This window comes from Delphinapterus leucas, chromosome 3 (genome assembly GCF_059928025.1).
Source record: "Delphinapterus leucas isolate spDelLeu-1000000601 "Yukka" chromosome 3, BTC_Dleu_Yukka2, whole genome shotgun sequence".
Lineage (NCBI taxonomy): Eukaryota > Metazoa > Chordata > Mammalia > Artiodactyla > Monodontidae > Delphinapterus > Delphinapterus leucas.
This window is the reverse complement of record NC_143131.1, coordinates 58631897-58649895: the sequence shown is the minus strand read 5'-3', so window position 1 is coordinate 58649895 and position 17999 is coordinate 58631897. Positions and strand designations below refer to the sequence as shown.

The 17999-nt window shown below is 36.5% G+C and overlaps 1 protein-coding gene across 9 annotated transcripts in view; it reads right to left on the bottom strand.

The window, feature by feature from the left end:
• FCHO2 (FCH and mu domain containing endocytic adaptor 2) overlaps positions 1–17999 on the bottom strand; it is a 116172-nt gene that overhangs the window by 63707 nt on the left and 34466 nt on the right. For 6 of the 9 annotated variants that reach the window (XR_016392679.1, XM_089908989.1, XM_089908988.1 and 3 more), the window contains exons 6-9: positions 12129–12233; positions 11191–11295; positions 6022–6120; positions 5202–5298 (exon numbers count right to left, since the gene is read on the bottom strand). Coding sequence is in view for 8 of the 9 variants with exons in the window: in XM_089908989.1 (XP_089765115.1) it covers positions 5202–5298; positions 6022–6120; positions 11191–11295; positions 12129–12233 (406 nt within the window). In the remaining variant the exon portion in view is untranslated. The remainder of the gene's footprint in view (positions 1–5201; positions 5299–6021; positions 6121–11190; positions 11296–12128; positions 12234–17999) is intronic. The other 3 variants (XM_089908994.1, XM_089908991.1, XM_022595172.3) reach the window with 1 other exon arrangement.

The window sequence follows — 17999 nt, the reverse complement described above, 5'->3', positions numbered from 1 at the left end:
TTGCTTAACTTTTATGAAAAGTATACAGTGAAATTAGCAGAATGACTGTAAAACAGGAAATTTCAAAAATATGGATCTTAATCTCCTTTTACAACTAAAACATATGAGAATGGGTAGAAATACTAGGATAATGTCGTTAGAACATACCAAGACATTCAAAATTAGAAAACACCTGTTTATTCATGACTGTTTCAGACCACAGGTGCTTTGATATACTCAAAGCATACACTTAAAGTGACTCAAATTCCAGAAGGCAAGGCACTACAACACTGAAAAAGTAACGACAAAAACAGTCTGGAGGTTCCACAAAAAATTAAAAATAGAACTACCATATGATCTAGCAATTCCACTTCTGCATATTTATCTGAAGAAAAATCACCGTCTCAAAAAAACATCTGCACTACCATGTTCAGTGTGGCATTATTTATAATAGCAAAGGCATGGAAACAACCTGTCTAATGACAGATGAATGGATAAAGAAAATATGGTGTGTGTGTCTCTATATATACATGTATATATATGTGTGTATATATACACACACACATACAAACAAAATATTCAGCCATAAAAAGGAAGGAAATCCTGCCGTTTGTGACAGCACAGATGGACCTTGAGGGCATTATGCTAAGTGAAATAAGTCAGAGAAAGACAAACATTGTATGATCTCACTTACATGTGGAATCTAAAAAAAACCTGGACTTATAGATACAGAGAACAGATGGGGGATGTCCCCCACTAGGCAAAACGGGTAAAGGTTGTCAAAACATACACACTTCCAGTTATAAGACAAAGTAAGTCCTGCAGATGTAATGCACAGCATGGTGACTTTAGTTAACAATACTATATTATGTATTTGAAAGCTGCTAAAAGAGTACAGTCATGCCTCAGTATCCAAAGGCAGTTGGTTCTAGGATCCCTGCAGATACTAAGTTTCGAAGATGCTCAAGTCCCTTACATGGCATAATGCAGTTAGCCCTCCATATCCGTGGATGTGGAATCCTCGGACAGACAGGGCCAACTGTAGTCCTTAAAAGTTCTTATCACAAGAAAAAAAAATTTTTAACTATGTGTGGGAATAGATGTTAACTAAACTTACTTTGGTAATCATTTTGCATTACATACATATATCAAATCATTATGTTGCATACCTTAAAGCTAATACAATGTTATACATCACTTATATCTCAATAAAAAAAAGTAATGACAAAAATGACACTACATATAATTAGTATAAAATAGTCTCAATGAATAGGAGAAAAATTTAATGCTCTCAAAGTGTTTGATTTACATAGGAGAATTGGAGACATAAAGTTAGAGGTTATATATCTCAACAGATAACTGACTAAAGAAATTTTTCAGCGCAAGAGAAATAGGTTAACTTTCAGTTATACAAAGTTTTTAAAGAACTGGGCCTCTTGTTTTCTTTTTAAAATGTGTATCCCGTAGGCCTAAAACCAGTTTACAGAGGAACTCATCCACCAGAGGGAGCCCTTACAAAACAGGAGAAAAAAATGTTAACAGTAAAATAGTATACACAACTCAAGGTTAGAATACTTCTTACAAAACAAAATCCACAATCACGTGTTACTTTTCTGAGAAACACAAAATTTCCATCACTGTAATGGACTCCCCTCTAGTGACATAAATAGAACAAATATGTACGAAAGAGCTGTAACTCTTCACCCACAAGTCAACTGGAGAAGTAATACTTATTCTTTCCATTCCACACCCACACCACTCCCTTTTTTCCCCTTAAATTAGTTCTAGGATCACTATTTTGAAAATCAGTCACATACACACAATGTCAACAGTCAGCCTGACATATACACAATGTCAACAGTCAGCCTGAAACAGTCACCTAATTCTGGGTTCAGTAATTCTAGGAAAGCCCATGTCACCACAATCTTCACTTCCCTCTTACCATTTAGTTACAGAAATTTTCTACATGCCATATATCTTGAGGTCATTAAATATAAATTTATAAACAATAATCAATAGTAGCTAACTATTAATCAGGTATGTATTAATTTTTAGAAAATACCATTTATTAAGTACTCAATAAAAACCTCACAACCACCCCATGAGGTAGGTACTATTATTATCCTCACTTTATAGAGGAGGGTACTGAGGCTTACAGGTCTCACTGGTAGTAAAGAATAGACCACAAACCACAGGGCTAAGTAGTGTGCTACACCACAGATAAGAAAGTAACTGAACTTTTTCTTGAGATAATTGTAGATTCACCGTACAGTTCTAAAAAAAGAAAAAAGAAAAGAAATACAGCAGGATTCCTTGTATACTTTGCCCAGTTTCCTGCAATGATAACATTTTGCAAAACTACAATACAATGTCACAAACAGGATACTGATAATGATACAATCTATCAACCTTATTCAGTTCTGTCTAAGGCATTTTTAACCAGCCAATACACATTTGCTTTTATTCTATCAATACTTCTAAATGCTCTATATAAAAATTCTTCAATTGTTTTTACCTCTCTTAACTGGTTTTCACTTACAATTTAATCTTTACAATGAATTTTAGGGTTTCACACTATTTTGTAGTTATGTATCTCAGCATCCTCATTCTCCTACATATGTAAACTTAGGTAGTTCTATTCTAATTTCTCCAAAGCATGGGCCTTGAGGTCAAGGATCCTGAAATTTAATCCCAGTATTCTGGCATGTACTTAGCTTTGGCAAGTAATTTAACCTCTCAATATTTCCATCATCTGTAAAATGGGAATAACAGTACCTACTTCAAAGAGTTCCTGAAGGTCAAAGTTTGCCTGCAAAGCAGTTGACATAGTACATGGCACAAAGTAAGTATTCACTAAATTTAACCATAATTACTTACTATTCCTTCACCAAGACTTATCTAATAGCAAATCCATCCATTCCAACCTCTTTAACATCCTAACCTTACCATATATGCCCATTTGTTCATTCATTCAACAAAAATGTACTGTTTACACATAATAAAGATAAACAGATGAATCAAAAACAGAACTTTTCTTCATAAAAGCACAATTACTAAAATTTAAGGTAGACAACAACAATGCCAAAAAAAGGTACAAAGTTCTCTGTTTGATGGTGGAAGTAACACATGACCTGGCTTTTCAAGAATTTGAAAAATGAGTGGGATATAGCATTTTCTAGAGTAGACATAAGGGCAACTAAGGTACCAAGGACAAAAGCGGGGTATGGATAGGAAACAGCAAGCCATTCAGGTTGGCTGCAATGGAGGGTGCCAGAAAAGAAAAATGGAAAGTAAGACTAAAGATTGGACAAGGGCAGGGGCTTCCCTGTTGGCGCAGTGGTTAAAAATCCGCCTGCCAATGCAGGAGACATGGGTTTGAGACCTGGTCCAGGAAGATCCCACATGCCGCAGAGCAACTAAGCCCGTGCGCCACAACTACTAAGGCTGCGCTCTACAGCCTTTGAGCCACAGCAACTAAAGCACGTGCGCCTAGAGCCCGTGCTCTGCAACAAGAGAAGCCACTGCAATGAGAAGTCCACGCACCGCAACCCCAAGTAGCCCCCGCTCGCCACAACTAGAGAAAGCCTGCACGCAGCAATGAAGACCCAACGCAGCCAAAACTAAATAGATAAATAAATAAATAAATCTATTAAAAAAAAAAAAAAAAGATTGGGCAAGGGCAGATCCCAAAAAGCTTTGAATCTAAGTCCAGAATCTAAATTTCATTCTGTCTATAATGAAAAGTCAAAGATTTATGAGTAATGCCATTATGAGTTCATAATTACATACCCAAACCATTTATGTGCTACAACATGTAAAACAGACTAGAGAAATCTCTACTGTGCCAGTATTTAGAAAGCTGCTGCTGAATTCAATGAGGTAGGTAAGAAGGAAGGTCTGAAGGGAAAAATACTAATGGAATTGAATCAATACAATTTGAAACCTAACGAAACGTGCGAAAAAGGAAGTGAAGATGATTTAGGTTTCAAGCCTTAGCTGTGAACTGCACTGAAGAAAAATGGCTCCCAGACTTCTCTACAAATCACATATTCATTTTTCTGAATTCTAAACTATACTTTAACTTCTTTACTGGACTGAATAATTTTTACCTGTGGAATGAAAACAAGTATCTTGCAAGAATATGGTAGAGTAACCAATAGATTCAAGAAATCTAGAAGACTTGGGACTTCCCTGGTGGCACAGTGGTTGAGAATCTACCTGCCAACACAGAGGACCTGGGTTCGATCCCTGGTCTGGGAAAATCCCCCATGCCGTAGAGTAACTAAGCCTGTGCACCACAACTACTGAGCCCGCGCACCACAACTACTGAAGCCTACACACCCTAGAGCCTGTGCGCCGCAACTACTGAGCCCACGTGCCACAACTACTGAAGCCCGCATGCTCTACGGCCCACGTGTTGCAACTACTGAGCCCGCGTGCTGCAACTACTGAAGCCCACATGCCTAGAGCCCACGTTCAGCAACAAGAGAAGCCACCGCAGTGAAAAGCCCGCGCACCACGAAGAGCAGACCTCACTCGCCGGAACTAGAGAAAAGCCTGTGCGCAGCAATGAAGACCCAGTGCAGCCAAAAATAAATAAAACAAAACAAAACAAATATAGAAGACTGTAAGTATGCTGAGCAGGAGAAGAGAATGGTGCTTATTATATTTGATATAACATAACATGCTTATTAAAAGTAAGATTAAGGAAACCCATAATCATTTGTTCATAAAATAGGAACCAGGATGCCTATACTCACTGGTATATTCCCGAGTGTCTAAAATGGCACCCAGAATACTATTAGCACCCAATAAATAAATTTGTTGAATATATATGTGAATGAGGAAAGAAAAAAGTTATTAAATTTTAAGAAATGTTCTCCACTTGCCTCAATGCTCTGAGGGCTTAATATTCTCTCCCACTCTTTGTCTCATTAAAATGGCCTTCTGTTGCTAACTCTACTTTTGAAAATATACACTGTAATATATTAATTTAGTAAAGGTATGATAACCACTTCAAGTAGTACTAAATTATTAACTACTGAAGGTCAAAACAAAAACCTAACATACCATCAGACACAAAGTAAATGATATCTGAGATTTCACACAGATTTTTAGGTATCTCCCAAGCTCCATTTTGCAATTTTGGAATTTAAAGGCAAACACATTTGTTACTGGATGGGAAATGTGAGTATGTTTCCTTGCAAAGTTCGTCATCTTACCAGGTCTTTCCTTCCCAGTGCCTTTTGACTCGGCAAATTTTTGTATCAAGCTTTCAACTGTAGTGTTAGCCATGTTATTCATAAATTCTTCATGGACCTATTAAAATAAAATAAAGATAAATTTTTTTCACTTTCCATAAATATTCTTACTGTATTTCAGACAAAACTTCCACAAAACAATTAAAATTCATTATACCAAAATATATATATTTTGACCCAGAGCCTTTTAGAACTTTCATTTGCCTAATATGCTCTGTTACCTAACTCTGTTCGTAGATCTATGGATACAAACCACTTTTTACATGAACCCTTAACGTATGGTCTCACAGCCTTAGAAGTCAAGGCAGTGTCCTGTTCCTATCTTTGAGTGTTTTAGGGACATAAATCTTACGATAAATAAAACTTATACAGCAATGAAAATAGTATTAGAACTTTAGTAACCAAGAATAACAGGCTTCATCTTTCTCTACTATATTTCAATGCACCCCAAATGTCATCATTAAGGCACTTTTATATTTTTGGAAATTTTCTAAGCACAAGCTCTATAACTTATTGAAGTTGCTATGCTAAATTTTAAAATAGTAAAACTTTGTAATAAAGGAATATTCAAAAATTGTTAACTTCAGAATTTTAACTCCATAATTAATTTAAATTATCATCCTTGATAGGATGGTAAAATCCAGGTTATTCTGTATTTAATACATGTAAATACATATTCTTTACCTGAAATAATTCAGTATCATGTTATGAGTTATGATTTTTAGAGTCAGAAGTGAACATAAAACTCTCATGAATCAGTTCGATAAAAGTAAAAACGTACCTGGCCTATTTGTAAATGAATTTCCTTTATAGCATTTGACAAGGATCCTATAATTTCTTTTATATGAATGAGATGAGTTTCTTCAATATCTTGAAATTTCTGGGTAGCGAATATAAAAAATTACACACATACAGATATATTCTGAAATCAAAACACTTTTTAGAAGTCATCTTAATACAGCTAACCAAATTTGTCAAGTTACATTAATATTTAACAATGCATCGAAAAATACAGCATCGAAAAAAGTTAACTTTTTGTTACATCATTTCTCAGGCAAATATGACTTTTTCAGAATCAGAAGATACCACAAATTAAAATCTATAATCATGGTCAGAAAATTAGAAGGAGACCCAGAAGAGAATAGTGTCAAAAAAACAAGGGAGAAGTATTTCAAAAACTGAAAAACAATTAGTTTGCAGAGCTAAAACTACAGTTGACTTCTTAAGACTTTACAATCTAGCCCATAGACTTTCAAAAAGGTCTAATTCTGGAAATGTTAATACATAGTCTCCAAAAGAGACAGTCTATGGTCAAAGAAATCTGGGAAAGCCTGTATGTATACTCTGTCTCAGCAGTTCTCAACTGAAGGTAGAGATGATTCAGATGACCTGGAGAATGTTTTCAAACTATAAAACAAATAGATCCTCCATGACTACTTAGGCAATGGGCTGGAAAGAGGTAAGAATGTTGTTTGGAAAAAAAAATCCCAGGTTATTCTGATATTTACTCCCCAGGAAGAAAACCACTGCTAGACTTGGCTTCACAATAAACGTATTAAAAACTGAAGTAACTGAGAAATACTAAAGTAACAAAACTTGTTTCACTCTGCTTAACCCAGTGTGTTCCAAATTTCTTTGACCATACAACCCTTTTTTTCTTCTTCTCTGAATATCTATTAATATCTCACAGAACAATAATATTCCTCAAAACAGGATTTGGGAAATGCTGAACTAGTCATTTTCAAACAAAAATACATTTGTCATTTCCAGTGCACAAACCTGATTACCCACTTTCTTGCCAAATTACATCAGTTCTAAGGAGCAGGCCTAAATGTTTGCTATTTTTCCCTAGTTGACCAAATTAAATTCCCTCACCCCATATTTAATGTCCAATTTTCTTCAGCACTGAGTTACGTGATCAGAAATCACTAAGCCAAATAATCATGTCTATATTTTTGTAAAGGGTCTGAACTTCTAAAAAAAAATCAGATATGGTGAAATTAGTTTTGGCAGTAATGCAACAAAGTCCAAAAACTTAAATCCATTTTATTCATGAGGAATGATGAGTTAAAATAGAGTGCTTGTCTTGACTAATTTTGACCAAGTCCAATGAGAATACCAATACTGCAAGATCCTGAATTACTCTTAAGAACTGAGGAACATTCAGGAGGAGCATGATCCTATTTTACGTTCATATTATAAGAATTCACCCTCTGCTTAAATTTCTGCAATTTAATGAACAAGATATTTTCTCATAGACAGGTAGTCCCAAATCCAGGAAAGCTTGGTCAAACAGGCACTAATTTCAAATGGATGATCCCTAATTCCAAGGAAACTTGTGCCTTCTTCTCATTCTCTTTTGAAACACCTACATTGAATAAGTCAGATCCTTAATAATTGAGAAATATCTTGAAGCATGAAGCCAAACAGAAACTAAAAGCATGATTCAGCTACAATCTTGAAACTGTGCTTTATTTTTGGCGGGAGGACTGCTAAATATCAGAATTCCTCAAAATTAGTGACTACGAAATAAGCTCAGAGTTATTCAGCAATGGGAATATAGTATCAAGTGTTTGAATATAAATGAATAAATCTTCTTGAACAAATCAGAGTTCTTCCTCCTTGCAATTTGAAATCCGCTGTGTTCATATGTACTGTTATATCAGTTTTTTTTAAAAGTACAATTCTGTCAGCCAGGAGAGATATAGAAAAGCACTCTAATACTAAAACTCCTTAATCTGAGGGTGTTGCTCAAGCAAATCTCAAATTTCCTTGAACTAGCCATCTAACTGTTCAAAGTAAACGAAATCTCCCTACCGTTTCAAGTTTTTTAAGTGTCATTAACCGACAGTGGTGAAAAGCATAAGCACAGAGTCACAATTTTAATCATGCTTATTCTCAACTCAAATGCAAAAACTTACATCACAAGTACTCCAAGTAAATTCTGACTTCTTTCACCCCAGGTAAATATATGTCCTGCCACCCAAATTTCATTCTCACTAGATTGACAGGCCCCTTCCCACTAGGATTAAGTCAACCTGCTTGGCCTGGAACAAAAGGAAAGTAGAGAAGCAAAAGAATTCTTTTCCCTTCTAAATAACCCAAAATAAAGTCTACTGTCTATTAAGAAACAAAAGTTAACCTGTCCTACAGTTGTGCGTGTGTGACAGACAGAGACAAAGAGGGAACACGAGAGAGAACACACATACACATCAGCACAGTATACCATCAACTTTATTTAAAAGCACCATGGTTAAACATCTGCTCAAACAAATTAATGTTTCCATCTTGGAACTGGCAAGATAAACAGTTAAAATGCAATTTGAAAAAATGTAATGAGGAAGCAGAAAGAGATAAGGAGAGGGAAAGATGAGTGCTGAAGACTCTTTATAAGGTAATATATACAAACAAAAAACACTGACTCTGGGCTTCCCTGGTGGCGCAGTGGTTGAGACTCTGCCTGCCGATGCAGGGGACACGGGTTCGTGCCCCGGTCCGGGAAGATCCCACATGCCGCGAAGCGGCTGGACCCATGAGCCATGGCCGCAACGGGAGAGGCCACAGCAGTGAGAGGCCCGCGTACCACAGAAAGAAAAAAACAAAAAAAAACAAAAAGAAACACTGACTCTAACAAATTCTAATTTGTTTTTTCAAATTAAATAACTGAAAGGCAAACATTTTCACTGATAGAAATTAATCATTTTGATAGGAAATTAACAAATCAATAATAACTGCCTTATAAATGAGTGTTCCTAATGATTTAAAAGATAAAAGAGAACTTGCTGAAGTCTACAATGACCTCAGTTGCTATAGAAATTGAAACTTTTTATCTCACTAGAGATGGAGCCTCATTTAACACAACTAAACCCTTCTTGAAACATTATCATTTCCGAGCTGCCATGACATTACATTTCCCAGTTTTATTCCTTCTCTGGCTTCTCCTACTTGGGTTTCAGCATCTCTTCCTCTCCCAAACTGACAATGATGAACCTCTCAGAGCTTGGCCATTATTTCCCCACACTCTATCCAAAGGCGATGTCATTATGGCTGTGTGTACTGTCCAGCGCCTATTTTATAAAGTCCCAATCCTTTATTCAAGACCTTTGGGACCAGTTGTTTTGGAATTTAAATATTTTGGATTTTTAAAAATAAAGATAACATGGTGTTACCATGTATCTCATAATACTACCAACAGGATCTGCAGTGGCATCTGTTTATCAAACACTAAAGGAAAACATGTATATTCAGTCTAAGTAGGATAAAGAGACTACAAATTAGCCTCACGTCGGTTCAAGTTTTGCTGCCAAATGAGTTCCAGGAAAAAGATTTTTGGTTTTCAGAGCTTTTGGAATTCAGAATTGTGGATAAGGGATGTGAATATTATGACCAGGCAAGATTACCTACAGCCTCCAAAACTGCCCATTTGATGTCTCCACTTAGGTATACGCAGCTCAAAATTAACATGTTCAAAACTGAGCATCTCATGCTCTTCCGACCCCTCAAACTAACAGCTCTTCATCTAGCCTTTGCCATTCATCTCTATACACATAGGCTTACAAGCCAAAACCTGGAAGAGATCTTGAATCCCTTTAGAATTCTCCCATTCACCCTACCCCTGCCGTCTCCAAATGCATTCACTTGTCTCCTTCTACAAGGCCACCACACTGACCCTCATCCTTCTCACTGGCCTATGATACTGCCTTCCAAATTGAACTCTTTTTTTTTTTTTTTTTTTTGTGGTACGCGGGCCTCTCACTGTTGTGGCCTCTCCCGTTGCGGAGCACAGGCTCCGGACGCGCAGGCTCAGTGGCCATGGCTCACAGGCCCAGCCGCTCCGCAGCATGTGGGATCTTCCCGGACCGGGGCACGAACCCGTGTCCCCTGCATTGGCAGGCGGACTCTCAACCACTGCGCCACCATGGAAGCCCCAAATTGGACTCTTGATTCTCCTTTGGCCTCACTATAATCCATTCTTCATGAAACTGTCAGAATTAGCTTTAAAAATGCAGACCATATCATGTCACGTCCCTGCATACAGCTCTTCAATGTATTCCAACTGCTCCTGGAAGAAAACCTAAACCCTTACTAAAGCCTGGTCCTTGATTATCTCTTTAACCTCATTTCTAACCACCATCTCTCCTTACTCAGTTTCAGTAAGCATTTTTTACTTTCTAGAATGTGATCTCTCTTTTACACATCTGGGTCTTCACATCCATGGTCTCCAAGGCCTAGAACACTCCTGCCCTAGAATGAGTCTCTTACTGATGCTTCAAGTCTCAGTTTTAAATGTTACTTCTCCAAAATGGACTTTCGTTAACTCCCTAATCCAAATTAGGTCAACCCCATTATTCTATCTCATGGAAGCTTGTTCTTTTCCTTTGTAACATTTATAGTAATTTGTAACTTTATATTTAAGCATATATTTAATGTCTGTCTCCCTCCCCTACACTGTATACTCCATGTAGAGCAGAGAGAATTTGTTTTATTTACATATATATTGTATACACCCAGCATCTAGCACAGTGCCCACAACATGGTAAGTAGAGATGGATGCATTATGCCTGCACACAAGCATGCAAGCCGTCTGTTTCTGAGGTGTGAATCATTCACCACTCCAAGCAAGAAGACTCCCTAGAATCCAAAAAGTCAGACTCATAAAGTCCTTCTTCACACTTACAGAGTGCCTACCATGAGCTGAAAACTGTTTTAAGTGCTGAGGAGACAGCAGTAAACAAATCAATCCCTGCTCTTACAGAACTTATATTTTAGTGGGGGGAAGACAGACAACAAAATATATGGGTAGAAGAGCCAGTGTGCCTCACCATATTTCTAGCCCCTCAAACGTGATGACTAAGAATGTTCTAAGAAGAGGTTCCTCCACCAGCCTCAGGGCCAGAGTGAAGAGCTAAGCCATGATGAACAAGTAGCATGATAAAAAATAAACACTTGCTATTGTAAGCCACTGAGATTTTGGGGGTTCTCTGTCACAGCAGCATACCATCCTATCCTGTCTGACACAGTAAATTAAATGCATGGTGTCAGATGATGACAGGTGCTAAGGAGAAAAACAAAACAAGAGGACAAGAGGTGAAGGTAGAAGTTTTGGGTATAATTCATAAAAGGCACCCATCTTAAATCTAGGCCTTTAACTAAGGCTCTAAGAACATCAAATTGAATATAATTTATCCCAAGCTTATAGGAGACAGACTTTTTTTTTTTTTTTTTCCTCGGTATGCGGGCCTCTCACTGTTGTGGCCTCTCCCGTTGCGGAGCACAGGCTCCGGACACGCAGGTTCAGCGGCCATGGCTCATGGGCCCAGCCGCTCCGCGGCATGTGGGATCTTCCCGGACCGGGGCACAAGCCCGTGTCCCCTGCATCGACAGGCGGACTCTCAACCACTGCGCCACCAGGGAAGCCCGAGACAGACTTTTTTTAACTGATTGTCTGTCTTCCCTTACTAAAATGGAAGTTCTATGAGAGCAGGGATTCTTGACGGTTTTGTTAGCCACTATACCCTCAGCACTGAGTCATTTCCAGTTTTCTTCTTAAGTATAAGTCAGTTTTAAAACCCATACATAACCATTACTGTCTCCATCATCTACCAATGTCCTCATTTTCTCCAATGCTCCTTAAACATTCTAGTCCAAGTGAATAATCCCTTATGATATTATAACTATTGATTCTTGGTCTTCAATCTCCAAAACAAGATGTATATTTTTAAAACAGCATTATTAAAACACTGAGATTGTGCATTTTAACATTTCCTAATACTAAAAATTTTATGACAGAAAAATTATATTATTTTTATCACTAATATAATTTATTATAATTTACAAACAATAAACACAAATATCCTGTTTTAGATTTAAAGCCTTAAAAATACCAACCTGAGCTGTTTCTGTCATTTTCTGTTCAAAATCAGCTTTTCCTAATGCATATTTTTCCACATAGAGTTTATAGGTATCTGTAGCTTTCTTAGATTTAACAGTTGCCTGTAACAAAACAGAAACATTTTGAACTATACAAAATATTTTTTATTTCCTGATATAAGTTTATATGAAATAATAATTTAAGTGCATTTTAAGAAATGAGGCCTATGTTGAGTTCAAGATGACAAAAACTAATACCTTTTTTTCAAGTCCTCCTTAGTGGTATTTTTTGTTACAGTCACAAAATAATGCAGAAATTAAATGCTAATTCTCTTGTCTGATGGAACGTGCTTTAAAAAGTTAAAATACTCTCATTTTATAACCCAGAGTAAGATCACACAACCACATAATAGTACGATGTTACTAAAAATTCAACAAACAATACTGTGACAATACCCTCAGAATATGCTTGACACTCCTTTACACACCTGAGTCTTTCTTCCTTCCACAACAGATATTCCATTTAATGTCTGATCAGTGACTATAAAGCTAGCTCAAAAGTTGAAAAAAAAAATCAATTTTCCTTGAGGTTTCTCAGTTTCCATTGTGCTCCGGAAAATCTATAAATTTGTTTTTAATCATTGCCTATTTTTCAAGAAATTGTTACTGCATTATTATAGTTCTAATTTTATCAAAGTTACTTACTCAATAAAAACTTAATAATATGTTAAATATTAGGCAGTGACGAATATGAATACAAATTATATAGAGATCTTTTCTTCAGGGACTTCATAGAAGAAGTATAACCCATGTACATAAACAGCTAGAAACTGGTGGAAAGTAACAAAGAAGTAAAAACAAATTTTATGGAAGATGGACATTAAGGAAGAAGAAAAACTATGTGTCACTTGTAGGTTGGGGCAGACATGTGGCTATCAAGAAATCTGATTATTCTCAAAGGATTGATCAATTTGGATACAGGAAGTTTGAAGGGAAGGGGTGTTGAAGTAAATAAGAGTTTAAAGAAGGTCAAAAAAAGAAAAGCTATAGGATTTCAAGATAAAAGATCTCCACTTTCTTGATGAGGTAAGAGGGGGTCTGCTACGAGTGAAGAAGAGTAGGGTAGGGTTGGGAACTTCAGGAGAATAAAGGAAGTTTCAAACCATGGTTGTGGAGGATGCAACTGGTAATAACTACAGGAGTAAAAGTCTTGCAAAGAGCCACTGAGGGCTAAGCTGCAAAACTTGGAATTTGTGCAGAGCCAATCAGAGCCAGTAGGTAATTATCTCCAGCTATGTTCAGGAGTCTAAGAATAAGTATTAGAAACAGAAAGTTGGGTTTACCTGGAGGTTTGGCGTTGGCAAGAGATGCATACAGTCTTATTCTCTAAAAAGGCAACTCTGTACTCTCTCTAAAATATAATTGCATATATTATATTAAACATATATGCTTTATGCTTGTGGGCCTTCTTAAATAAAGAATATAGGATGCCACTTTATCTTGTAGTGTATCAAAACGGTATCTTGTATCAGAACTGGTTTCGGAGCCAAAAGAAACTGGATTCAACTTTTAGCTCTACAATTTACTACCCAGTTTACTTTGAGTTTTATATAGTTCTCTCATTCCCAAAACGGAAATACCACAAAATTTTTTTAGAGCTTTGGCACAGATGAAATGTAATTTATGTAAATGCTTGGGACAGGGACTACAAAATAAATAGTATCTGCTATTAAACATCAACAGGAACATACATCATTATATTTTGCTGTTACACTTAGCTGTTATTATATCTAAGAATTGTTCTAAGCTCTGCCCCTAGAGTAAGTGTCTAGAACCTACAATGATTTTCTAGTTTGCTCCTATGGACCTTTTTTTAAACTCTCTTCCCACTGTCTAGCCGTGTGACATTATTTTATACTACCGTTAATACACTTCCTCTAACATCCTTGCCCTTTCAAACATTTAACAATTAGATGAGATGGATATTTAGAGTTTACAAACTACCTTCACGGGAAGTCCAGGTAACCAAGTTTGCTAGAATTTATTTTAAAAACAATTTTAATGCCATGGTTATCTGCGTTTCCTTTTGGATTTTGTTATGCCAAGAGACTTGGAAGAAGAGAATTTCTTCCAGCTACCTAAATTTTCAGTCTATACAAGAGTAACAAGCAACCCACAGTCCATGGAGTGATTTTTAATGACATAGTCTAGCAAAATGATATATTCCCACTGGGAGCCCCTCCTTCTTTGCTTCTTCTTCATCCTAACACTGCTCTTTTCCTCTGCTGCCTATTAAGTTATTGCCTTATAATTTACGTGTCGGCTATTGATAAACACATGAGCTGTGATCACTCCTAGAAGCATTTGAAATTTGAAAGGAAATTCATAAACAATGGAAAAGTCCCTCAAAATATAACTATAATGATTGTGTCCATACTTTTTTTAAAGTAATTTATTCCATTACAGGTTCTACACAAAATAAGACACCTCCCTTTCTAAACTTACCATTAAAACCTTTCTCTAGTAGCCTCTTGTTCTGTACTATTCAATAAGTCTTAGCTCCTCAAAAAGAAGGAAGCTTCTTGAAGACAGAGGGGATAATATGTACTCAGCCTTTAAGAACCTTCATAACATCTAGCATGATGACAGGCACATGGTAGAAACTAAAACATTTATTTACTATGGCATACAAATTCATAATCCAACAATCAGAAAATATGTGAATGAACCATTTAAAAAGGGAAGAACTGAGTCTATAGCCTATATTTAAAGTAAACTCTTAATTTTTATTATATTAATAAACAGGAAAAGTTCAAATAATATTTTGCTATAATGATATTTCCTAGTAGACACATACGTTGCATTGTAGACAACATAATGGTTTCTCACTTACAAAAAAAGAAAGAAGATACCCTTTATAAGTTCTAATATACTTTTTACATCAGCTTTCACTCTTCAAAGGTAAACATATGTCAGAATAAGGAAATTACATACCAACTTAAAGAAGCATCTTAGAAAACTGGCAAAAGTAGTACTTAATAATGAATAAATTTTTTTAAAGAGTTTATTGATTAACAAGGTATTTTAAGTAATGACAAAAAAATTTAAAGAAAACTAAGGGTATCCTATAAAAGAATATAGAGGCCACTTTAGAATGTAATCATATTCTGGACTTCCCTGGTGGTGCAGTGGTTAAGAATCTGCCTGCCAATGCAGGAGACACGGGTTCGAGCCCTGGTCCAGGAAGATCCCACATGCCGCGGAGCAACTAAGCCCGTGCGCCACAACTACTGAGCCTGCACTCTAGAGTCCACGAGCCACAACTACCGAGCCTGTGTGCTGCAACTACTTAAGCCCACGAGCCTAGAGCCCGTGCTCCGCAATAAGAGAAGCCACTGCAATGAGAAGCCTGCGCAGCGCAATGAAGAGTAGACCCCGCTCGCTGCAAACAGAGAAAGCCCGTGCACAGCAACAAAGACCCAACGCAGCCAAAAATAATAAATAAATAAATTTATTTTTAAAAAGAATGTAATCGTGGGCTTCCCTGGTGGCGCAGTGGTTGAGAGTCCGCCTGCCGATGCAGGGGACACGGGTTCGTGCCCCGGTCTGGGAAGATCCCACATGCCGCGGAGCGGCTGGGCCCGTGAGCCATGGCCGCTGAGTCTGTGTGTCCGGAGCCTGTGCTCCGCAACGGGAGAGGCCACAATAGTGAGAGGCCCATGTACCGCAAAAAAAAAAAAAAGAATGTAATCGTATTGGGAATATATATATATTTTGAAAGCAAGAAACATCTCTCATAGGAAATGACTATACAGCAACACTCAGATAAGTCAAAATGACTTTCTAAATAGTATCTTTGCTTAGTAAAACTATAAATTCTTAGGGTAGACTCATAGAAACTAAATGCCCCAGTAGTAACAAACTTGACCACTTTTGTAAAGTGATTATTAAAAGGGATGTTGGAGCATAGCAACTTATGCTTTAAAAGCAATAGCTACATTTCTTCTCATAAACAAAAGATTGGCCTTAATAGATTACCTACTGATAACAAAATAAATCCTACATTTTATTCATTTCCTTAGCATTATAAATAAGTTTACTGATGTACTACCAGAAATATTTCTGTTTAAGTGTCTATAATTTTTATAGTAAACTCCTATGAATCAAATATATACATATAAAATAAGTACTCTGTCACAGTCCACAAATATGAGTAACTTCTAAATGGTGCTTTATAAAAATAAGGGTTTGTGAATGAAGATGAGAAGCGTACTATGTCATAATAGCCAATAAGTGTTTATGTTTTCAAGCTCACCAAAGGAAAAACAGTTCAAAGATCTATGTTTAAAAAAAATCTACATTCATGTTAATAAAGAGCTTATTTATTACAGGCCAAAATAAATTTACTTAGGCTTGGATTTGAATATATATAAATCAGAGACACATTAACACATCTAGTATCACAAGCAAAGGTATCACCTCTGAGCAGAACAATTAGAAAAAAGCACCCCTTCCTCTTCTTTTCTTTTTGCTGATTGAGAAGATTTAGACTATACTTCTGTTCTCTCAGTAGTTATGCTTAATGTTCATGCTTGCAAAATGAACTTTCGAGATGCTCCTGAATCTTTTTTCACAGTCAGATTCTGGCCCTTCTCAGTTACTTCCAATTCAGGGACTGCTGAGGTCTGCTTTTTTCCCCACTTAGTATTATCTTCAATGTCACCAAAAGCATTACTGACAGAGCATTTCTTAAAAGTGTTCCACTATCATCTCCAGGTTTTCTTCCAAACATTGGTGCTCACATTTTCTTGATCTTACCAGGTCTCAACAAAAGGTTTTCAGACAACAATCAGAACTAATCCTTCCTCAATGCTCTTAAAGTGGTCTGTTAATTGAAACATCAACGTGTTGCAGTTGTCCAATCATGCCACCAGGTATATAACAACCAAGTTCACAGAGGCAGTGAAACTACACCACAAATGCCACCATGCCAACAGTGATTATATGATACTATCATTTGACGATGCATTCTGATTTCAGAGATGTGAGGAAAAAGATATACCCGGTAGCTTTTAATATTCTCTTTTTCTCTGGTGGCTCGTTCTGAATTTATCTTTATTTAACCTGCTTAATACCAAGAATGTACTTTTGATCTAAGAACGCCTGAGTTTTTTTAATTCTGAAATATTCTGATCTGTTAACTCTTCAAATATTATCTGTCTACCATCCTCTCCATTTTTTTTTTCTTCTGAAATCCACATCAGATGAATGTCGGTAACCTTTATTCTCTGTACTATGTTATGGGTGAGTGCCCAAATTCAATCTTTCACTATATTAGCTCTAAAGTTTGTCTTCTCTGTTGCTTTTTTTAAAATTTCAATAACCATATATTTCATTGCCAAATTTTCTGGTTAGCTGTTTTCCCATCTACTAGATCTTATTTCATTATCTCTCTTAATTTCTTTAATATAAATTTATATTCATTTGCATATCTGAACATCCTCAACATACACGAACGTTTCTGATCATCTATTTTATAAATCTAAATTTTATTTGGAGTGAATTCTTATTCTAATTGTTAAATTTATTGCCACCTGTCTTAGCAGAGGTATCCCCTGCTTTTCAAAAGTTTGTCTTACAAGTTTGTTTACTTTGCTTTTACAAAAGAATTATATTAGTTCCTGTTTTCATGAACTGAAAAACATTCAAAGAGGATTTTCACTTTTACAAAAACAGGTGAAAAGAAAAACAGCATTCAGCGTTTGCTTTGCAGGAGCCGTTACAGAGGCAGCGCACACCTTGAGAAGCAGTGAAAGCGGCACCACCAAGCTCCTTCCCAGGATCTACACTCAGCATCGGTCTCCAAAGCTTTGAACTGTGTCTGTAAGC